This window comes from Ovis aries, chromosome 12, assembly GCF_016772045.2.
Source record: "Ovis aries strain OAR_USU_Benz2616 breed Rambouillet chromosome 12, ARS-UI_Ramb_v3.0, whole genome shotgun sequence".
In the NCBI taxonomy this organism is placed as follows: Eukaryota; Metazoa; Chordata; class Mammalia; order Artiodactyla; family Bovidae; genus Ovis; species Ovis aries.
In genome coordinates, this window is record NC_056065.1 from 49652556 (window position 1) to 49670587 (window position 18032).

At 60.9% G+C, this 18032-nt stretch overlaps 1 protein-coding gene across 6 annotated transcripts; it reads left to right on the forward strand.

Moving 5' to 3' along the window:
* Window positions 1-1168: 1168 nt before the first annotated feature.
* PANK4 (pantothenate kinase 4 (inactive)) lies at window positions 1169-16669 on the forward strand. Of its 6 annotated transcripts, XM_015099269.3 has the most exons (19): window positions 1169-1301; window positions 5155-5237; window positions 5444-5658; window positions 6064-6247; window positions 6585-6677; window positions 7020-7173; window positions 7259-7440; window positions 7957-8038; window positions 8690-8790; window positions 10862-11017; window positions 11725-11837; window positions 12073-12160; window positions 12964-13115; window positions 14147-14202; window positions 14329-14378; window positions 14786-14890; window positions 15222-15322; window positions 15433-15501; window positions 16103-16669. In XM_015099269.3, the coding sequence occupies exons 1-19, from the start codon at window positions 1178-1180 to the stop codon at window positions 16314-16316; spliced, it is 2322 nt and encodes a 773-aa protein (XP_014954755.2). In that variant the 5' UTR covers window positions 1169-1177; the 3' UTR covers window positions 16317-16669. The 6 variants fall into 6 exon arrangements, 4 of the variants coding, with proteins under 4 accessions (XP_014954755.2, XP_012042807.1, XP_060252126.1 ...); XR_009595730.1 differs by lacking the exons at window positions 15433-15501; window positions 16103-16669 and adding an exon at window positions 13540-13808 and having other exon boundaries at window positions 14820-14890; window positions 15222-15262; XM_012187417.4 differs by lacking the exon at window positions 14329-14378 and having other exon boundaries at window positions 14820-14890.
* Window positions 16670-18032: the final 1363 nt, after the last annotated feature.

Here is an 18032-nt window from a genome sequence, read left to right on the forward strand (position 1 = left end):
GAGACCCAGAAGCACTGAAGCCAGCCGGCCCTCCTTTCTCCTCAGCACCTCTCTTGGCCCCGCCTTCCAGCCCTTTCTGTCCACTCTGGAGGGGAGGTCCACAGCACCCCTTCCAGACGAGCACAGTGCTGCTCTGCCCTTGGGTCCCTGCTGAGCCCTGGGAGCAGCCCCTCCCACACTCACACGTTTATTGTGTGCCAGACACATGGTTGGACCGTCCCCTTGGTTGTGCTTCCAGGCCAGCCTGGTGGCCAGGCCAGCCTGCAAGGCTGCCTCCCTCTCCTGAATCCCTGCCTGAATCACCCTGGAGCTCTGAGTCTGTGCTGCTCACAGGTCTGTGTTCCAATGGGCCTTGCCAGGCAGCCAGTGGCATGCTCAGACAGAGGCTGAGGTCGAAATCCAAAGTAACTGGCCCAGGAGTTTGGCACCTAGGAGGCAGGTGCCAAAGGGACCTGGCACACTGTCTGCTTCCAACACTGGGCTCTTTCGCAAAGCTGCCACTGTCTTTACGGGTACACTTCCCTTAAGAGTCTCCAAGCCTTCCAGAGTTTCCAGAGATGGGCCCTGAAGTCTGTCCCCAACACCATCTGGGAGCTTTCTCAGCTTGTTCCCTGCAAACTCCCACAGACTCCATCTTTCACGAGGAAGATGCTTTCCCCTGCACTCTGAGGATCTCGCCATCAAAACACACTTGCCCAGCTGCAAGGGTATCTCCCACCCCGGGGGGTGGGGGAGGGGCTCCCAGAGAGCAAGGTACCAAACTCTCCCCGTTTGCATGGGATTTTTGGCAGAGACGGGCCTGTGCTCCTAGGGAACCAGTCTGGTGGGGTCACAAGCGCCTTCGCGTGGAGTTGGTCTCTCTAGTGGTCTGCACGTCCCAGGTGCCCTCTTTGCACTAGTTCATATCACACGAGGTGAGCAGCCGGCTAGCTCAGTGAAAGGACGAAGACGACGACAGCCCAGAGGTTCTGCATTCAGTTGCCTCGCTGTCTTCGCTCTTAAGACCCGCGCCCGCCCGCCTGTGTCCTCCCTCCAGCCTTCACTTCGGCTGCAGCGGCGGAAGGGGCGGGGCCGGCGCGGACGCTCATTAGCATAATCTATGCGCGGGAGGTGTTTAGCAGTCAAATATATGCGCATATATCTCCATGGCTGATGAGGCTGGCCGGGCACTTTCAAAATGGCGGAATGTGGAGCGAGCGGCAGCGGGAGCAGCGGGGACAGCCTGGACAAGAGCATCACGCTCCCCCCCGACGAGATCTTCCGCAACCTGGAGAACGCCAAGCGCTTCGCCATAGACATAGGTCGCCGCGGGCTGGCACAGGGAGCAGGGCGGCGTGGGCAGGCGTGGGCGCGGGCGGCGGGGCCGGCAGGCCGGGGTGGCGGCAAGGACGAAGGGCGGGGCGCGGGCCGCTGGTGCCGCACGGCCTGTCGGGCCTTGTGGTCTGCGGCGGCCGGCGCGTACAGCCTATCGGTCCTTGTAGTCTGTGGGCTGCCAGCGCGCGCGCGCTTGCCGCCGCGACCGGACTGCAGCTCCCAGCAGGCGCCGCGTGGCCGGAGCAGGGCATGCCGGGGCTCGCAGTTCTGAGGGAGAAGCAGCCGGGCGGCCGCTCTGGCACTCTGCCTCGGAGACGGGGTGGGGTGGGGTTCGGCCGCCTCGCGGGGCGTCTCCCCACTGGCGGGAGGTCTGGGACCCAGTATCTGGGGCCAGGGTTTTGGAGGACCCGCCCCCACGGGGCCCTCTTCCCTCCCCGACTCGCTGACGCCTGCCGACGACCGATTTCTTAGATATGGTCGCTGAGGCGCGGAGACTCGGCTGGTCAGTGGCCAGTCCGGGCTTCAGCCTGAGCGCCCGGGACCCCCACGCGCCTGGCCAGGCATGGCCGCGCTGTAAACGCTGGGACAGACTTTGCGATTCTCCCCGGAGGGATTGGGCCGCCCCGCCCCCCCGTCTTTGGGAGTCCCTGGAATCAGGGGCTTGGATGGGGGGCATCCAGGGAAGTGGGGAGCGCCTTGAGTCCCAACCTGCAAAGCGCGAGGCCGGGCGGAGCCTGCCAGAGGGCGGGCATGGGCAGCTCTGTGAGCGGGAGCTCGTCCTCCTTGGGGGAGACTTGCCAGAACGGTGCCCTGCTGGACGTTGGGCTGGAAAACGGTGAGCGGAGGCACAGCTTGGGGGCTCGAGTGAGCCCTACCGCTGTCCTCTGAACCCTGCTCACTCCGGAGGTGACCCCAATCCACTGGCCCTGTGCTCTGAGCTTCTAGACTTGGTGCTGCTGCCCCAGCTCTGGGAGTTCTGCTCCAGCCAGTCTGCACCTAACTGGTTTCTGAAATGCTCCCAAAAAGTTCCTGGCCACAAGTCTTACCTCGATTGTTTGGTGTGGCCCCAGCTTGTCTCTGCGAAGGGAGGAGTGCCTGCCTGTCCTCCCTAATCAAGGTTCCTTGGCAGACCCAAAGGGATGTTTCCAGTGTTTGTATTTATTTCCTCTCTGAAATCCGCCATTCCTGCCCCCCTGCCTCCGGTCCGGGTCCTCTTTGTCTGGTAAGGACATGTTCATTGCTAGTAAGGACTGACTTTTACTAGTGCAGCTAGCTGGTGAAGGACCACTTGGGCAGTGGTCCTCAACCAGGAATCTGCAAAGCCAGAGTGCTTGTCAGTGTTCGGTTTACAAGCAGGCTCTCCCTTTTGTCTCCCCTCCCCAAGCCTCTCCGTCCAGGAGGGCTCAGCTGCAGGGACCTCAGAGAGCCCCTTCCTCTCTGGTGGGGCACCCCCGTCTGCTGGTGGGGCACCCCCGTCTGCTGGTGGAGTCCCTGCTTCAAAAGGCTCAGGGAGGCTTTATCAACACATACTTGAAGCTGATTTGAAGCCATGTTTTTGTTTTGTTTTGTTTTTTAGTTTTGGCTGCACTCAGTCTGTGTTGCACGGACTTTCTCTAGTTGCAGGCGTAGTGACTTTCCTTGTTCCAGAGCATGGGCTCTGGGGTGCTCAGGCTTCAGTAGTTAGTTGCAGCTCACTGCAGAGGGCCAGCTCAGTCATGGTGGCTCACGGGCTGAGTTGCTCTTTGGCACATGGGGTCTTCCCAGACCAGGGACCAAACCTGTGTCTCCTAGACATGGATTCTTATCCACTGTGCCACCAGGGAAGCTCTGACTCCAGGTTTCTCCTGGGCGGGGGGAGGGTTCCTTGGGTGAAGTGGAAGGGGCCGCAGGGCGGGAATGTACACAGCAGTGTCCTGCACCCCTGGATGCCTAGAGAGGAGGGACTGCTGCACGCCAGGCCCCCAGGGATCTGGATGAACAGGTCTTGGCTCAGGTTCCTCTCATCAGTCAGGATGCTATGGGCCCCAAGGGTGGGGGGCGGGAGGCCTGGAGAGCGCACGGTGTCCACCAGAGAGCACAGTGCTGTATGGGTGTACCTGGTCACTGCCCTTGTCTGGTGTGGCGTGTGGAGCCGGGGGGAGGACAGTTGACGTGCACTCTGACCCCAGGGGACCTGAGAGCAGACGGGATCTGGTCCCCGTAGGCTCCTGCATGCTGCCCTGTGAGCACATCTGGGCTCAGACAGAGCAAAGGCTGCGCCCACACTGCTGACCCCTTCTGCTGCTCAGCGGGGCTGGGTGACAAGTCTGGGCAGGGCCAGGCTTCTCCCACTTGGTGCACATGATGTGCAGTGCACAGAACCCAGCTAACCAAGCCCCAGGGCCCTCCACAAACCATCACAGTCATGGTCGTGATTTGTAGCTGACCTGGAGAACACACCATCTGCAGTTGGATTTCTGTGACCAGAGTGTTTGTTGATAGTAACTTCTGATGAGCTTGTCAAATAGGTCTTCATCCCTTTGCGTTTGCTGGTGCGTGTGGGGGTTTTTTGGCCACGCCACATGGCATGTAGTATCTTAGTTCCCCAATCAGGGATCGACTGAACCAGGGTGGAGTAGTCTTAACCACTGGACCTCCAGGGAGGTCCTGTATTGCCTCTTTTTAGGAAAGGATTTGTTCACAGAGGTGAATCCCGCAACAGGCATTTCAGTGAAAGGTGCTGCAGGCCAAGCTGGGATTGGGGGCAGGCAAAAAGGGATAAGGAGGCTTAAAGCCAAGTTCTGTCTTAAGCTCATAGCCTCGGGATGGGAGCAAGCCCAGGACAGTGGATTCAGTAACTGGATGTAGGCCCCTCCGTGCCTGATGAGGCTGGCTCACAGAATGTCTCTGGAGGCCCTGTCCCCGCTGCCATGCGAGCAGCTCCGACCAGGACAATGCGCTTGGTCTCAGAAATGGGGCTTTGACTTTTGTTACCTGGGAGAGCCGTGGCCCTCGGGTACAGAGGCGTTTCCAGATGCGTGTTGTGACTTGAGCATTTCCTGTATGCTCCCTTGGTGTTGTGTCACAAAACAATGGTTGTTGATGATTTTAACCTTCCTCTCACGATGAGGGCTTCCTCCTCATTTTTGTCGGGGCTTCTGAGAAGCAGTTTGTTCCGGAGTCGCTTTGCAGAGCTGAGCCTTTGCCTCTCTCTACTCTGTGTGTGGTTGGCTGCTCTCACAGCCCTGCATCACCTGGAGCCTCCCTGATGCCTCCTCTCTGACTCTGGAAAGGACCACTCTGGGCATCTCTTTAACGTGCCCAAAGGCCTCATCTGCTTCCTGATGCTGCGTTGTCAGTTACGTGCTGGGGCGTTAGCGAGCCCTGCTGCTGATCTCCCCGGGAGCCCAGGCCTCGGGCCGCTGCTCCCGGGACCCTTCCTTCCATGCTCCTGGCGAAAACAGCTCCTCCCCCACCTGGCCACCCTGAGAAATGCTCCTTTTAGCGCCTCCTCCACCGCTTCTCCCTGGACTGTCAAGTGTGCCGAATTTTCCTAAACCACCAGCAGTCACCGAGGTCACCCAGAAGCAGCCCTGTCTCTTTGCTCCTCGAGGAGAGACAGTTTCCACTAAAGCTGGGCTCCGAGGAAGAACAGACCTTTCTTTTCAAGGAAGGCAAAGGGTTGGGGTCTCACAGTTCACTCCCTTCCTCTGTTTGGTGCCCTGCAGGCTTTTCAAGTTCAAGTAGCACCAAACACCTCGTGGGCAGGACCCGGGTCTGGCAGAGGAGGGCCTGTGGAGGGGCAGCCTCAGGTCCCTTCCAGCCGCTCCTGAATCTGCCACATCCGTGTCTCCCCCGCAGGCGGGTCACTGACTAAGCTGGCCTACTACTCCACCGTGCAGCACAAAGTCGCCAAGGTGCGGTCCTTCGACCACTCGGGCAAGGTGAGCTCTGGGAGAGGCCTGGGCAGGCCCTGGCACTGCTGAATGCTGACACCCTTCTGTGCCTCCTAGCTTAGCTCCCCTTCTGCCCCCGCTCATGCCCCTGGCTCCCACCTGCGTTGGCACTGCTGTGGGTGCTTGGGGCTGGGTCTCAGCGTTGCCCCCTCCCCAAGGCAGTGCACACACGTGGTCCCCCAACTTCTCCCCAGGACACAGAGCAGGACCACGAGCCACCCTATGAGATCTCTGTCCAAGAGGAGGTAACCGCCAGGCTGCACTTTGTAAAGTTCGAAAACACCTACATAGAAGCCTGCCTGGACTTCATTAAAGACCACCTCGTCAACACTGAGACCAAGGTCATCCAGGCGACTGGGGGTGGGGCATACAAGTTCAAAGACCTCATCGAAGAAAAGCTGCAGCTGAAGTAAGTGTGGACCTTGGGATGGGGTGCAATGAGAGCTCGGAGGCTGGTTGGCCTCGGCTCATGGGTCGGGCCCTGAAGTAGTGACCGCAGTGGCCCAGCTGCTATACACCCACTCCTCCCTGCTCTGGGGATTCCTGAGGCCCCATAACCACAGTGAGACTTTGGGGAGCTACCAGGGGGCCATGGGTCTGAGCTCAGGCTCTGGGCCAGCTGCAGTGGGATTTGGGTGGCCAAACGTCAGGAAGGGAACTGCACGGGGCGGGGCGAGGGCTGAAAGGAAGAGAGGGGAACCCCGAGACCGAGTCTGCCTGCTCCAGTGGTGACATGAGGCTCCCTGGCCCACTGGATGGAGGCTCTGGGGTCCATGGGCACACCAGCTCCAGTGAGCGGGCCCTTCGTTCTCAGGGTTGACAAGGAGGATGTGATGACCTGCCTGATCAAGGGCTGCAACTTTGTGCTGAAGAACATCCCACACGAAGCCTTCGTGTACCAGAAAGACTCCGACCCTGAGTTCCGGTTTCAGACGAACCACCCCAACATCTTCCCATATCTCCTGGTCAACATCGGCTCAGGGGTCTCTATCGTGAAGGTTTGGCCTGGCTTGTGGAAGAGGGTGGGGCTTCCACAGTGGCGTGTCGAGCCCTGGCTGTGTGTCAGAGCTGTGCTGGGCACAGGGACACGGGCATACTTGGGGCTGGCTCTGGTATTCATGGGCCACAGGCAGAGTGCTGGACACTGGCTGGCTGTGGGGAGGTGGCAGCTCTGCTTCCACCACGAGCACCTGCCAAGCATCCCGAGACTTGGCCTCCAAGAGGCTGTCACCTGGGTAGGGGATACCCCGAGTCGCCACGTCCGCTGGCCTCAGGACCTGCTGGCCAGTGGCTGGGGGCCTGCTTGCTGACGCGCCTGCCCTTGTTCTGCACCAGGTGGAGACGGAGGACAGGTTCGAGTGGATTGGCGGCAGCTCCATAGGGGGCGGCACCTTCTGGGGGCTTGGGGCTCTGCTCACCAAGACGAAGGTATTTCGGCTACTGGGGTTGGATGCTTCTGGCTCCAGTTCCCTCCGGAGAGGGCTGAAGGCTGTGGTGTTAGGGCCTGTGCTTGGTGAGGGTTGTGTGCAAGTGGCTCTCTCCTTAGCCTCTTCCTGTTACTAGTCTCAGGAGGATGGGCATCTGAGTGGCCACAGCATCACCTGGCTGGGTGCTCCAAAGAGGATGCCCACCTCCCCCTGCCCTGCCCCCCCAGGGCCATGTCTTGAGATGGCCCCGGTTGGCTGCTGGCATCTTTCATATGCTGTGGGGCTGGCAGGGGAGCTCCCCCAGCTTGCGGTCCCTGACAGCCCCATCTGCTCTGTCCCCCAGAAGTTTGATGAGTTGCTACACCTGGCCTCCAGAGGCCAGCACACGAATGTGGACATGCTGGTTCAGGACATCTATGGAGGGGCCCACGAGACCCTGGGGCTAAGCGGCAACCTCATCGCCAGCAGCTTCGGGAAGTCTGCCACCGCGGACCAAGGTACTGGCCCCGCGCCTGCTCTCACTCACCGTGGCGCACAGCGCCCGCCCGGCTGCCTGCCCAGCGCACTGCTTCCGTCCCCCAGAGTTCTCCAAGGAGGACATGGCCAAGAGCCTACTGCACATGATCAGCAATGACATCGGGCAGCTCGCCTGCCTCTACGCCAGGCTCCACTGCCTGGACCGTGTGTACTTCGGCGGCTTTTTCATCCGCGGTCATCCAGTCACCATGCGCACCATCACCTACAGCATCAACTTCTTCTCCAAGGTAACAGGCTCCGCTGCCTTCCCGGCTCTGCCCACCCTCAGCCCAGCCTCCCCTCTATCGTGTCTAAAACTAGCAGGCCTGAGGGGAGGGGGCAGCGAGGCAGGACCAGAAACTGAGTGCCCCAAACCCTGGCCCCCAGCCCCTTCCCACCCTCTAGCTTTGGGCGTCCTGTGCTTGGGACGCCGTGGCCGCCTCAGTTTGGCTTGTTGCTAAGGGTGAGGTCCAGGGACTGCCTCTCACTGAGAGCTCTGGGTGAGCTTTGAGGCTGGGGCACTATGGGCACGTCATACCTGGTGAGCACAGGAAACTGGGTGGCTGTCTGTTTTTGTGGAAGATGCCCCACACGCTCTAGGTGGTGGGCTTTTAAATTCCATGTGTGCGTACAGTTCCTGGGGCCAGTGCACTGTGGGCAGCCTTCACCGTGTTGGGAGGGAGGCCTCCTGCCTCAGGTGGATGTATGTTCTTGGGCCAAGCACTGCATGTGCGAGGCTGGCTTCAGGGGTGTTTCTATGGCAGGGGGAGGTCCAGGCGCTGTTCCTGAGGCACGAAGGCTACCTGGGCGCCATCGGAGCCTTTCTCAAAGGAGCCGAGCAAGACAGTGAGTGCAGCCCAGCTATGGGTCCTGGCCCGTGTCTGGCAATGCCAGAAGGGGAGGTTTCGGGGAGGCTGTGAGTGGGATGTAGGGTCTTCATGGGCCCCTCCCAGCAGTGGCAGGAACCTTTCCTGTGATCGCTGAGGAGCCAGTGGAAACCAACTCACGTGGATGCCATATAATTAGCCCACAGGGTCCTCGTGCATGGTGGGCTTCATGCAGAGGCTCCACACACCTGACGTTGGCCCTCCCGCACCCTTTGGCCCCTTGCCACCATCTCTCCAGCTGTTGAGATGTGCTTCCGGTCTGTCCTCTTTGAAGGACATGTGAAGGAATCGCAGGTGTGATTCTGTCCCCAGAAGCGCAGGGTAGGCTTCTTTGGGATCAGCGCCAATCAGAGTGGCATGGGCTGACCCTCACTGTCCTTGAGTCCAGTTTCTTATGTGAAATGAGATAACCAGGGAGACCTTTCAGAAGCTTGGAAAGGTCTCAGTGATTATCTTGCCAGGTCTCTGAGCCCATGAGAAATAGCACAACAGAACAGCCTGGCGCCAGGGAGACCTTCAGTGGCTGGTCCTCCCAGCTGTGGCCCCGCCACCCCCGGCTTGTAGCTTGCTGAGCTGCTCACCCCCTGACGCTGGGTCTCTTGTCCTGCAGACCCAAACCAGTACAGCTGGGGAGAAAACTACGCCGGCAGCTCTGGGCTCATGAGCTCATCGCCCGAGCTCTGCCCCACCCAGCGGGCAAGGAGCGGCACTGTGAGTACGGAGTCAGGGGCCTTGGGTCCCACGTGCACCACCTCTGTGGACTCTCGGTGGTCCCCCAAGAGAGGCCCTGTGTTGCTGCAGCCAGGCTCAATCCTGCCCCTTCCTGGTGCAAGCCGGTCTCAAACCACATACTCTGGGGGTTGAAGAGTGGTTTGTACCTGTAGCTGACTTTCCTCCTTTCTATAACATCTCAGCTTTTTCAGACATTTAGCTGGAGCTCCAGAGCCATGCAGTCCATTCTGTGTTTGCAGAGCAAAGATACGGAGGCTGGGGATCTCTCCCCAGAGCTCTGGCCCGTTTACAGCACAATCAAGTGAAAACCCAGCGGGGCCCCTTCTCTTAGGTCATATTCTCTGCATGACAGTTCCACGGCAGTCCCGGGTGTGCAGAGCTTGCTGTCCTTGGGAAATACTGCCTGTTGCTCAGTCTTCCCTTGGGCTGAGGCCTATGGAGCTGATGTGGAGTGGGGCTTCCAGGTGGGACTGGGTGGTCCCACATGGCCCACCCGGGCCCAGGGCACTGTTTGAACGCTGTTGCTGGCTTGTTGACAGCACATCCCAAATAGCCCAGGAGCGGTTGTGAGAACCACGTGGGGCAGGAGGACAGGCCAAGCCTGCAGGAGCCGGGTCTGGGCACATGGGTCGGGACGCCTCCTTCAGGTCAAGCCTGTGGGCTGTTTGGAGGGAAGATTGCGTTTCAGTTGTGGATGCAGTTTCTAAAAGGTTGGCATAAACATGGTGAGAATGTGCTCATCCATGTCCCTCTCCTGGGGGAACCCCCCACACGCGGCAGCCCCGGTTCCCAGCCAAGGCCTGTGCTCCACACTGCGTCCTTCACACCCAGCCCAGCCATGCAGGGTAGCTGGGTCCTTTCTGAGCTCAGGTGCCTAGGGCAGGGGTGGTGAGGCCCAGGCCTGGTCAGAGCTGTGACTGATTTTCAGAGGAAGGCCCAACGTCCTCCAGGCCCTCTGATTCTCGGAGGGTGGGCAGTGCAGATCCCAGCTCTCCAGGTTGCAAAACTAAATGGGCAGGTGGGAAGGCTAGAAACCCTTCAGCCAGCCCTGACGTGCACACAGTCACCCTCCAGGACCTGTGCCCATCTGGTGTGCTGGGCTCCCTGCAGCCTTGCGGGTGGGAGTGGGTATCCCCACTGTGTCCTGGAGCCGCTTCTCTGAGTATCCGTAGCCTAGATGAGGTCCAGCTCAGATCTGAGCTCCCAGCCATCAGGGAGGTGGGGGTGCCCTTGCAGGCCAGCCCAGCTGGAGGCCACCACCTTTGATCCCCTTGGGAACACAGCAGCTTTTACTCTGCTGAACACATGTTCAGGGGCATCCTCGAAACCAGTCCTTCCCTCATGGGGTGACTCTTCTCATCCCGACTGTCCCTGGCTCCAGCACACCTGCTGCCACAACCCACTAGTGGGCCGGTCAGAAGCGCTTCTCTGGGGCAGCTCCCTGGAGGGTTGTGGGAGCACCTGGCGGAGGAGCCTGAGCTCGCTCTTGTGGCCTCGGAATGGCTGCCCACCCCAGTTCTCATCTGAGGTCAGGGCCGAGTACATGGAACCCTTCATTCCCATGACACTGGCCTCAGCCTCAAGTGTCCAGGCCCTCTCAGAGCATGGTGGGAGCAGTGGCTTGGCACTGGGGCCTCGGGAGGGGGCAGTGTGTCCTTGCTGGAGAACTGGCTCTGAGCAGGAGCTGCAGGACGGGCCCCCTGGGCAGGGAATGAGGATGGTGGCAGTGGCACCCCCAGTAGGAGAGGTGAGGACCAGACAGGTGGCTGTGTGCACAGGGTCCTGAACTTAGAGCACAGCACATGGGGTGCAGCAGGAAGACAGAGGGTGTCCAGGAGGTCAGGGTGTCAGGCTCAGGCCCGACAAGTGGAGGGGACACCCACCTGAGAGAGGACATGAGGGGCCCAGAGATGGGGGGAACGGGGCTGTCCACTTACCACGGGACAGCTTCTCTTTGTGCAGAGAAGCCGGTTCTTGAACTTGCAGGAGCGGGGTTTGATTTTTCTGAAAAGACATGGCTGATGGACCTACCTGCTTTTCATCCTTCCAGTTCGACTTGCTAGAAATGGACCGGTTGGAGAGGCCACTGGTCAACCTGCCTCTCCTTCTGGACCCATCCTCCTATGTGCCCGACACAGTCGACCTCACGGACGATGCCCTGGCCCGCAAGTACTGGCTCACCTGCTTCGAGGAGGCCCTGGATGGGGTGAGGACCAGAGCAGGTGGGGTAGGGTGAGGGATAGGGACGGAGCTGGACATCCCTCCAGGAGTAAAACACCCAACCATCAGGAAAGGTGACTGTGGGCCTTTGAACATGGCCATCTCTGAATACCTCGGGTTCCCAAGGGGTCATGAGAGGCAAGGTGAAGGACAGGGACTTTTCCAGGAGCCATTTATTTGCAGCATTGTTTATAGTTCAAAAACGTGGCTCTGCGTTGTATCTGGTTGGGACACGGTGTCAGCGAAGTTCATCCTCTTGGGCTCGTCTGGCAGCCCATGTTTCCTGAGAAGGCAGGCAGGTTGCAGAGACACAGGAGCAGCAGGGGCTGGACCCGGGACCTAGGCTAGTCACGTCTCAAGGCCACAGAGCCCCTCTAGGAGCACTTCTTTCTCCATGGAGCCCCTGAGAGAGGCCCATGGGATCTGTCCTCAGAGTGAGGGTCCCACCCTGCCCACACAGACTCTGAAGATGGTCCATAATTGCCTATCCCCTTGGCCAGATGGGAGCTGGTGGCTGGTGGGCCCCAGGGATCGTATCGGAGGACATGAACATGAGCTTTGGGTCAGGGCAGTGGCGACCCCGTTTCCAAATGGCAGGGGAAGCCCCCAGTGGCTGCCATGGCAGGCCGGTGAGCCTGCCATCCATGGGCTTGCGGCTGCCCTAAGCACCACTGGCCACCCTGTCCTTGATAGGTCGTAAAACGTGCTGTGGCAAGCCAACCAGGCTCTGTGGACGCAGCCGAGAGGGCCGAGAAGTTCCGGCAGAAGTACTGGAACAAGCTGCAGACACTGCGGCACCAGCCCTTGTGAGTGGCCCCTGCACCCGCCCAGGCCAGGTTCCGGAAGCTGGGTGCCCTTCCCCCACACTTGGGGGCCCTAAGCACAGCCCGGTGCCTACTCAGCCTCACCACCCACTGGCTTCCTGGGCTTCTCCCATTGTCATCTGACACCTTGAGGATGTCTCTGAGGGTGGAGGGCACGATGGGCAGGTACTTGGCTGTCCAGCCCACTCAGCCACCTTCCACCTGGCTCTGTCCCCAGTGCTTACGGGACCCTGACTGTGCGCAGCCTCCTGGACACGAGAGAGCACTGTCTGAATGAGTTTAACTTCCCAGACCCCTATTCCAAGGTAAGCACTCCCTTCTCGTGGGTGAGTGGGTACGTGTTTGTGGGGAGGTGTGGAGTCCTGGCGACAGGCTGCACCCTAGAGTCGCCCTGGTGAGGCCTCATCCCCTAGAAGCCCTGGGCGGCCTGTCAGCAGCATCAGCTGTGGATTGATCACAGGCAGCATGGTGACCGCCTAAGCAGAGCAGAGTTGTGGGTCTGACAAGCAGCTGGTATGGGTGTGGGCGATGGTGCCTCCTGAGGTCAGCCCGGACGCTCAGAGTTGGTTCCTGAGGATGTCTGTCCTGCTGACAAGCCTCCCAGGGCCTGGCGGGCGACCTGGAGGCCTCCTTGGGCTCTTTGACCAGGAGGCCACATGCCCAGGAGCAGTGGGCGGCCCCAGAGCAGTGGGAGGGGTCAAGGGCCAGCATGACACACCGGCTTCTGCCCCCCACCCCTCCCCAGCACACAGGGGTCTGGGACAGGATCTAGGTGCTGAGGGTTTCATGGTCAGATCAGCAGTGCCCATGAGGATCTGGGCCCCCGCCCTGGCTCTTCTCTGCTCTGCCCTGCCCTTGGCCATGGCACAGTCACCCCTGGGCCTCAGCCCTCAGGGTGCAGTTGAAACCTGCACCAACACCAGCGCCCCTGGCTCTTCTCACCCCCATTGTTGTGAGTCAGTGCCATTTTTAAACTAACATGGCCTGGGTTTGTTTGGTCTCCTGTCCTCTAGGGCAGGCCCACGGTTGGTGGTATTCCTGCAGGTCCCAGCAAGGTGCGGGGGGCTGGGGGAGGCTGGCCCGTGTCTTTATGCGCGTCTCCCCGCAGGTGAAGCAGAAGGACAATGGTGTGGCGCTGAAGTGTTTCCAGAGGGTGGTCAGTGCCCTGGACGCATTGGACTGGGAGGAAAGGCAGCTGGCCTTGGTGAAGGGGCTGCTGGCTGGCAACGTCTTTGACTGGGGCGCAAAAGCTGTCTCTGAGTAGGTGCCTCCCCGCCCCTGGCCTGTCCCGCCCCCTCTTTCCAGCTCAGGCTCAGAGCCGCAGTCCCTCGGCACCGTGTGGCCCTGGGTGGCCCCAACCCCTGCCCCACCTGGCTCAGCTTGGTCCACCAGCAGTGGGTCTCAGCAGATGGGGTACAGCTCAAGCCCTGCTGGACACCTGTGGCCTCAGGGGTGGACGGGACAGGCACGGGGGTCAGCCTTCCCATCCATAGGAGAGCAGGCGTGGGAGTTTTTTCAGTGGGAAACTCCACATTTGGCCATGTAGAGTAGGTGAAGGTGGTACAGAGTGTGTGGAGGAAGCACGTCCCTCACCAAGTTCAGCAGCCCTGGGTCACGGGGTGCGCCTCCCAGGACCCCCATCCCCCGTTCACTGCCTTCCCTGGGCTCATCTCCATCTCTGCAGAAGCGGCACTGCCATGCAGGGGCCTCACCCGGTCCAACCGTGGGTGCTGCTGGACCCGGGCTCCTTGGAGAGCCGCTGCCTCCCTCTGTGCCCACATCCCTGCCACCCCTTGGGCGAGGCTGGTGGCCGGCACTGCTCAGGGCCTGGTCTACGGCCACAGCACGGAGGTTCCTGTACCACCTCCCTCTCCCCAGCAGACGTGGCAGCAGTGATGGTGACCGTGCGCTCATCCAGCTCGGGCCCACGGGCAGCCAGGGCTGAGGTTGGAGGTCTGAGGGCCAGGGCTGAGGTCGGGGCTAAAATCAGGAAGCTGAAGTTGGGGGCCTGACGTCAGAGAGCTGAGGTCTGGGGCCTAAGGTCAGGGAGGCTGAGGTTGGGGGTCTGAGGGCCAGGGCTGAGTTCTGGGTCTGAGATCAGGAAGCTGAGGTCTGGGGCCTAAGGTCAGGAAGCTGAGGTCTGGGCTAAGATCAGGGAGGCTGAGGTCAGGGGCTAAGATCAGGGAGGAGCTGAGGTCAGAGGCTACAGTCAGAGAGCTGAGATTGGGGGCTGAGGTCAGGGCTAAGCTAAGGTCTGGACTTTGGGTGACTGTGTCTTCCTCCCTGTGCAGTGTCCTTGAGTCTGACCCGCAGTTTGGGTTCGAGGAGGCAAAAAAGAAGCTGCAAGGTAGGGGCACCTGGGACTCGCCTCTGGTCCGGGGACTCGGGTGAGAGTAGCGGGGGCCACGCGTCCCAACCAAGCCAGGGGCAGGTGAGAAACGGGCAGCGGGTGACCTCGTCCCTGTTCCCACAGAGCGGCCCTGGCTCGTGGACTCCTATGGCAAATGGCTGCAGAGACTGAAGGTACACGGAGCTGCCACACCTCTGTCCTGTGCCCTCGGGGCCTGGGGGCAGGGGGCTGAGCAGGGTTCACAGGACGGGAGGCAGTGCAGGGGATGGGCATAGAGCTGCCCAGGGTGGGGACCCGGGGTAAGCCAAGGGCTCCCTAGAGTCTCCCCCCACCCCCAAGCTGGGAGTACAAGGTGACTTCCCTGCTCCAAGCCTGACTCCCACAGGACAGACATCAGGTCGCTGGCCTCAGCTCAGAGGTCCTTCAGGCCAGCTGTTCTGGAAGAGGCTGGGGCTGCCCCATGTCCCCGGCACTGGCAGACCTGGCAGCCCTTGCCCGGCCGTGGGGAGTGGACTGTGGAGGTGTCTGGAACGCTTGGACGCGCCTGTTCCCAACTAAACGTCCTGGTTTTGTCTTACAGGGGCCCCCTCACAAATGTGCCTTAATTTTCGCAGATAACAGTGGAGTAGACGTCATTTTGGGAGTCTTCCCCTTTGTCAGGGAGCTTCTCTCTAGAGGGACGGAGGTGAGTGTAGGGGCCACGGCAGGACCCTTGCCCTGCGCGCCTGCACCCGGTGGGGTTGGCGTTGCCCTGGGCTCCTCCGTGCGCAGGTAGGTGCCAGGGAGGTGGCGGCATGGCGGGAGGAGAGGAAGAGACCCCATGTGTCGGGTTCCAGGGCTTATGTCAGCCTGACCTTGGTCAGCCTGACCTGAGAGCTGTCCAGGCCGTGAGAGGTCACCAGAAGCCATGCTCTTGGCCAGCAGCACCCCCGGGGTGGGGGGTGCGGGGTGGGCAGGTGAGCCCAGGCTGGCCCGGCACCATCGTGGTTGCTAAAGAGCTGGGCGTCCTGCCACAGGTCATCCTGGCGTGCAACTCGGGACCCGCCTTGAACGACGTGACCTACAGCGAGTCCCTCATTGTGGCTGAGCGCATTGCAGCCATGGACCCCGTCATCCAGTAAGCTGGGTGGGAGGCTGGGCCCGGCACCCCGAGGGGGCAGAGGCAGGGGTGCAGTGGGGCAGCTTCCTGGGGCGTCACCTCACAGTGCCAACCCCTATGCTCGGCAGCTCGGCGCTCAGAGAAGAGAGGCTCCTGCTGGTGCAGACAGGCTCCAGCTCCCCATGCCTGGACCTCAGGTAGGTGGCCCTCCACTCCCAGGCCCCCTGGGCTCGGCAGAAGTCAGCAGGGCCAGCTGCAGCCCGGTGGCAGGGGACCTGGGAGGGTGGGCGGAGAGGGCAAGGGCCCTTTGTCTCCCTGTAAGTGGCGGGGCCATCTCCCCACCGGGGGTAGTCACCCTCGGATAATCAGTTAATGGCTGTAGGGCTCTCCCTCCAGGACTCCTAGAAGGTGGCACCACCCATGTAAAGGTGACATGTCTGGGCTCTGGGTGTCAGCCTCTCCATCTCTTCTTGTGACGCCTCTCAAGTGTCGACTTCCTCCCTGGATGAGGGGAACAATAAAACCCTATGTAAATAGAAAAGCATAATGAGGGCCCAGTTTTCAGGACAAGCCACCTTGTAGAAATGAAAGTGCAGCTGCTGCGGGTCCCTGAAGCCTTGATCCCCAGGTCTTGGGAGGGCGGCTGCCTGGCTGGTTGTCTGGGGAGCAGTCTGGACTCAGGGCCCACAAAGTTGGTGGGCTCAGGGTCACTGCCTTTGGCAGGAGGCGGGTTGTGACTCAGTGCAGGGCTCGAGGCCCCTGCCTTCACCTCACTCACTGCCTCCTTCCTCCCCAAAGCCGCCTGGACAAGGGGCTGGCCGTGCTGGTACGGGAGCATGGTGCCGACCTGGTGGTCATCGAGGGCATGGGCCGTGCTGTCCACACCAACTACCATGCGGCGCTGTGCTGCGAGAGCCTCAAGCTGGCTGTCATCAAGAACTCCTGGCTGGCCGAGCGGCTGGGCGGCCAGCTCTTCAGCGTCATCTTCAAGTATGAGGTCCCAGCTGAGTGAGGCGCGGCCCCTGGGCTGCTCTGCTGGTCACGCGTCAGGAATGTATTTCGACTGCAACAGGGAACCGTGTTCAAATCAAAATATTTATATTGTGCTTCAGTGACTCGGAGCTGGGTGCGCCGGGGTGGGCCCAGTGCTCATGGCCTTGGGCTCAGTGTTCCTTTAATGCTGCCGTGTTCGTGGTGGGAGACACAACTTTTGTCCCATGAGACATTCGTATTGGAATCTATTTAACTGTTAAATAATCTTTTATATATATATACATATATATATATAAATATATATACATATCCGCCTCTGACAGGATGCCGAGGTCGGGGCGCAGCAAATAGAGTTTCCAGAGTGAGAACGGAGCGCCTCTGCCTTTGCTGTTTCCTGTGACAGGGGCCCATCTACCCTCCTGGGAAGCCTGGCAATGGGGTCTCTCCCTAGGTGGCCTCTAGAGTGTCTGGAGAAGACCTCCCCCCACGCCTGCCCTCCATGGCTCCAGGGACAGACTGGGCTCTGAGCAGCTCTCCTGACTCAAGAGCCTACTGAGAGGAGGCCCTGGCTTCGAGGACCCTCGAGGGCCCTTGGGCTTGGTGATGGGTCCGTTCTGCTCAGAGCACCTCTGACCGCGTGGGCGTCCGGGCTCAGAGCCCTGCCCAGCTCTGGGGGGTACTCCTCTCCCTCCGGACCCATCCCTCAGGCTGCGCCAGACATGAGCTGCAGATGGGTCGCTGCAGAAGTGGGTGTGGAGGAGCTGCGAGGCTGCCTGTGTGTGCCAGGGTCTCAGGAGTGAAGAGTTACGTGAGGCCCTGCTGCCAAGGCTCTGGCCTCAGAACAACCCTCTGCACTGGGAAGGACCAACTGCCCAGCACCCAGGGTGGCTGGAGAACCCAGCAACGTGAAGACAGGTGGGATGAGGAAGGCCAGTGAGGCTGTCCCTGCAGGGACCAGATCCCAGTCCTCTTTCCCCAAGACCCCCTCACACCTGTGCTGCTGGGCCTGGGGAGCCAGGGCGCTGTGCCCCATTCCAGGAGCCTCAGCTCTGTGGTCTGGGACCTACACCAAACCCCAAGGTGTGTGACGTGTCTTACACCTCAGCAGCCACCCCAGGTGACCTGAGTCTGGCCCTGCTTCTGGGTGCTCCTCAGAGCTCTTAACTGGGTCAGCAGAGAAGGGCCCGCTTTCCTGTGAGTGGCCGCCAGGGGGAGCAGAGGGCCCAGCCAGGCCTGCCGACTGTGGTCCCTGAGAGGCCCTTTCCTCCAGGGCTCCCCCACCTCCACCCCAACACTCCCCTCAACCCCTGGCACGGCTCAGCTTCTTGTGGCTACCTTTGTGAGGTCTGCCCTGGCCCCTCTTCTGCCCAGGCCACCCCTTGTCTTCCCCTTCTCCCTGGTGGGAGGGCAGCACTGTCCTGGCTGGTCTGGGGCTCCCTGTGCAGAGGGCACCCAGCCCAGACACCCAGCAGGGTTCCAGGAGTCTGATCAGAGCCCCACTTGGCCTGGGTCATGACCCCTCACAGGTCTTTCCACCTGTCCAGCTCGGCCCCGGAGCATCACTGGACAGGCCAGGGCAGCCTGAGGGGCTGCACAGTGAGGGCTTCAGGGCTCTGAGCACCTGCCCCGCCCATTGCTCCTCCTGCGACCCCCATTCCCTTTCTCAGCTGGAGCAGAAGGCCCTGGGCCTTCGAGAGCCCAGGGCAGCCTCTGGAAGTTAACTGGCCACAGAGGC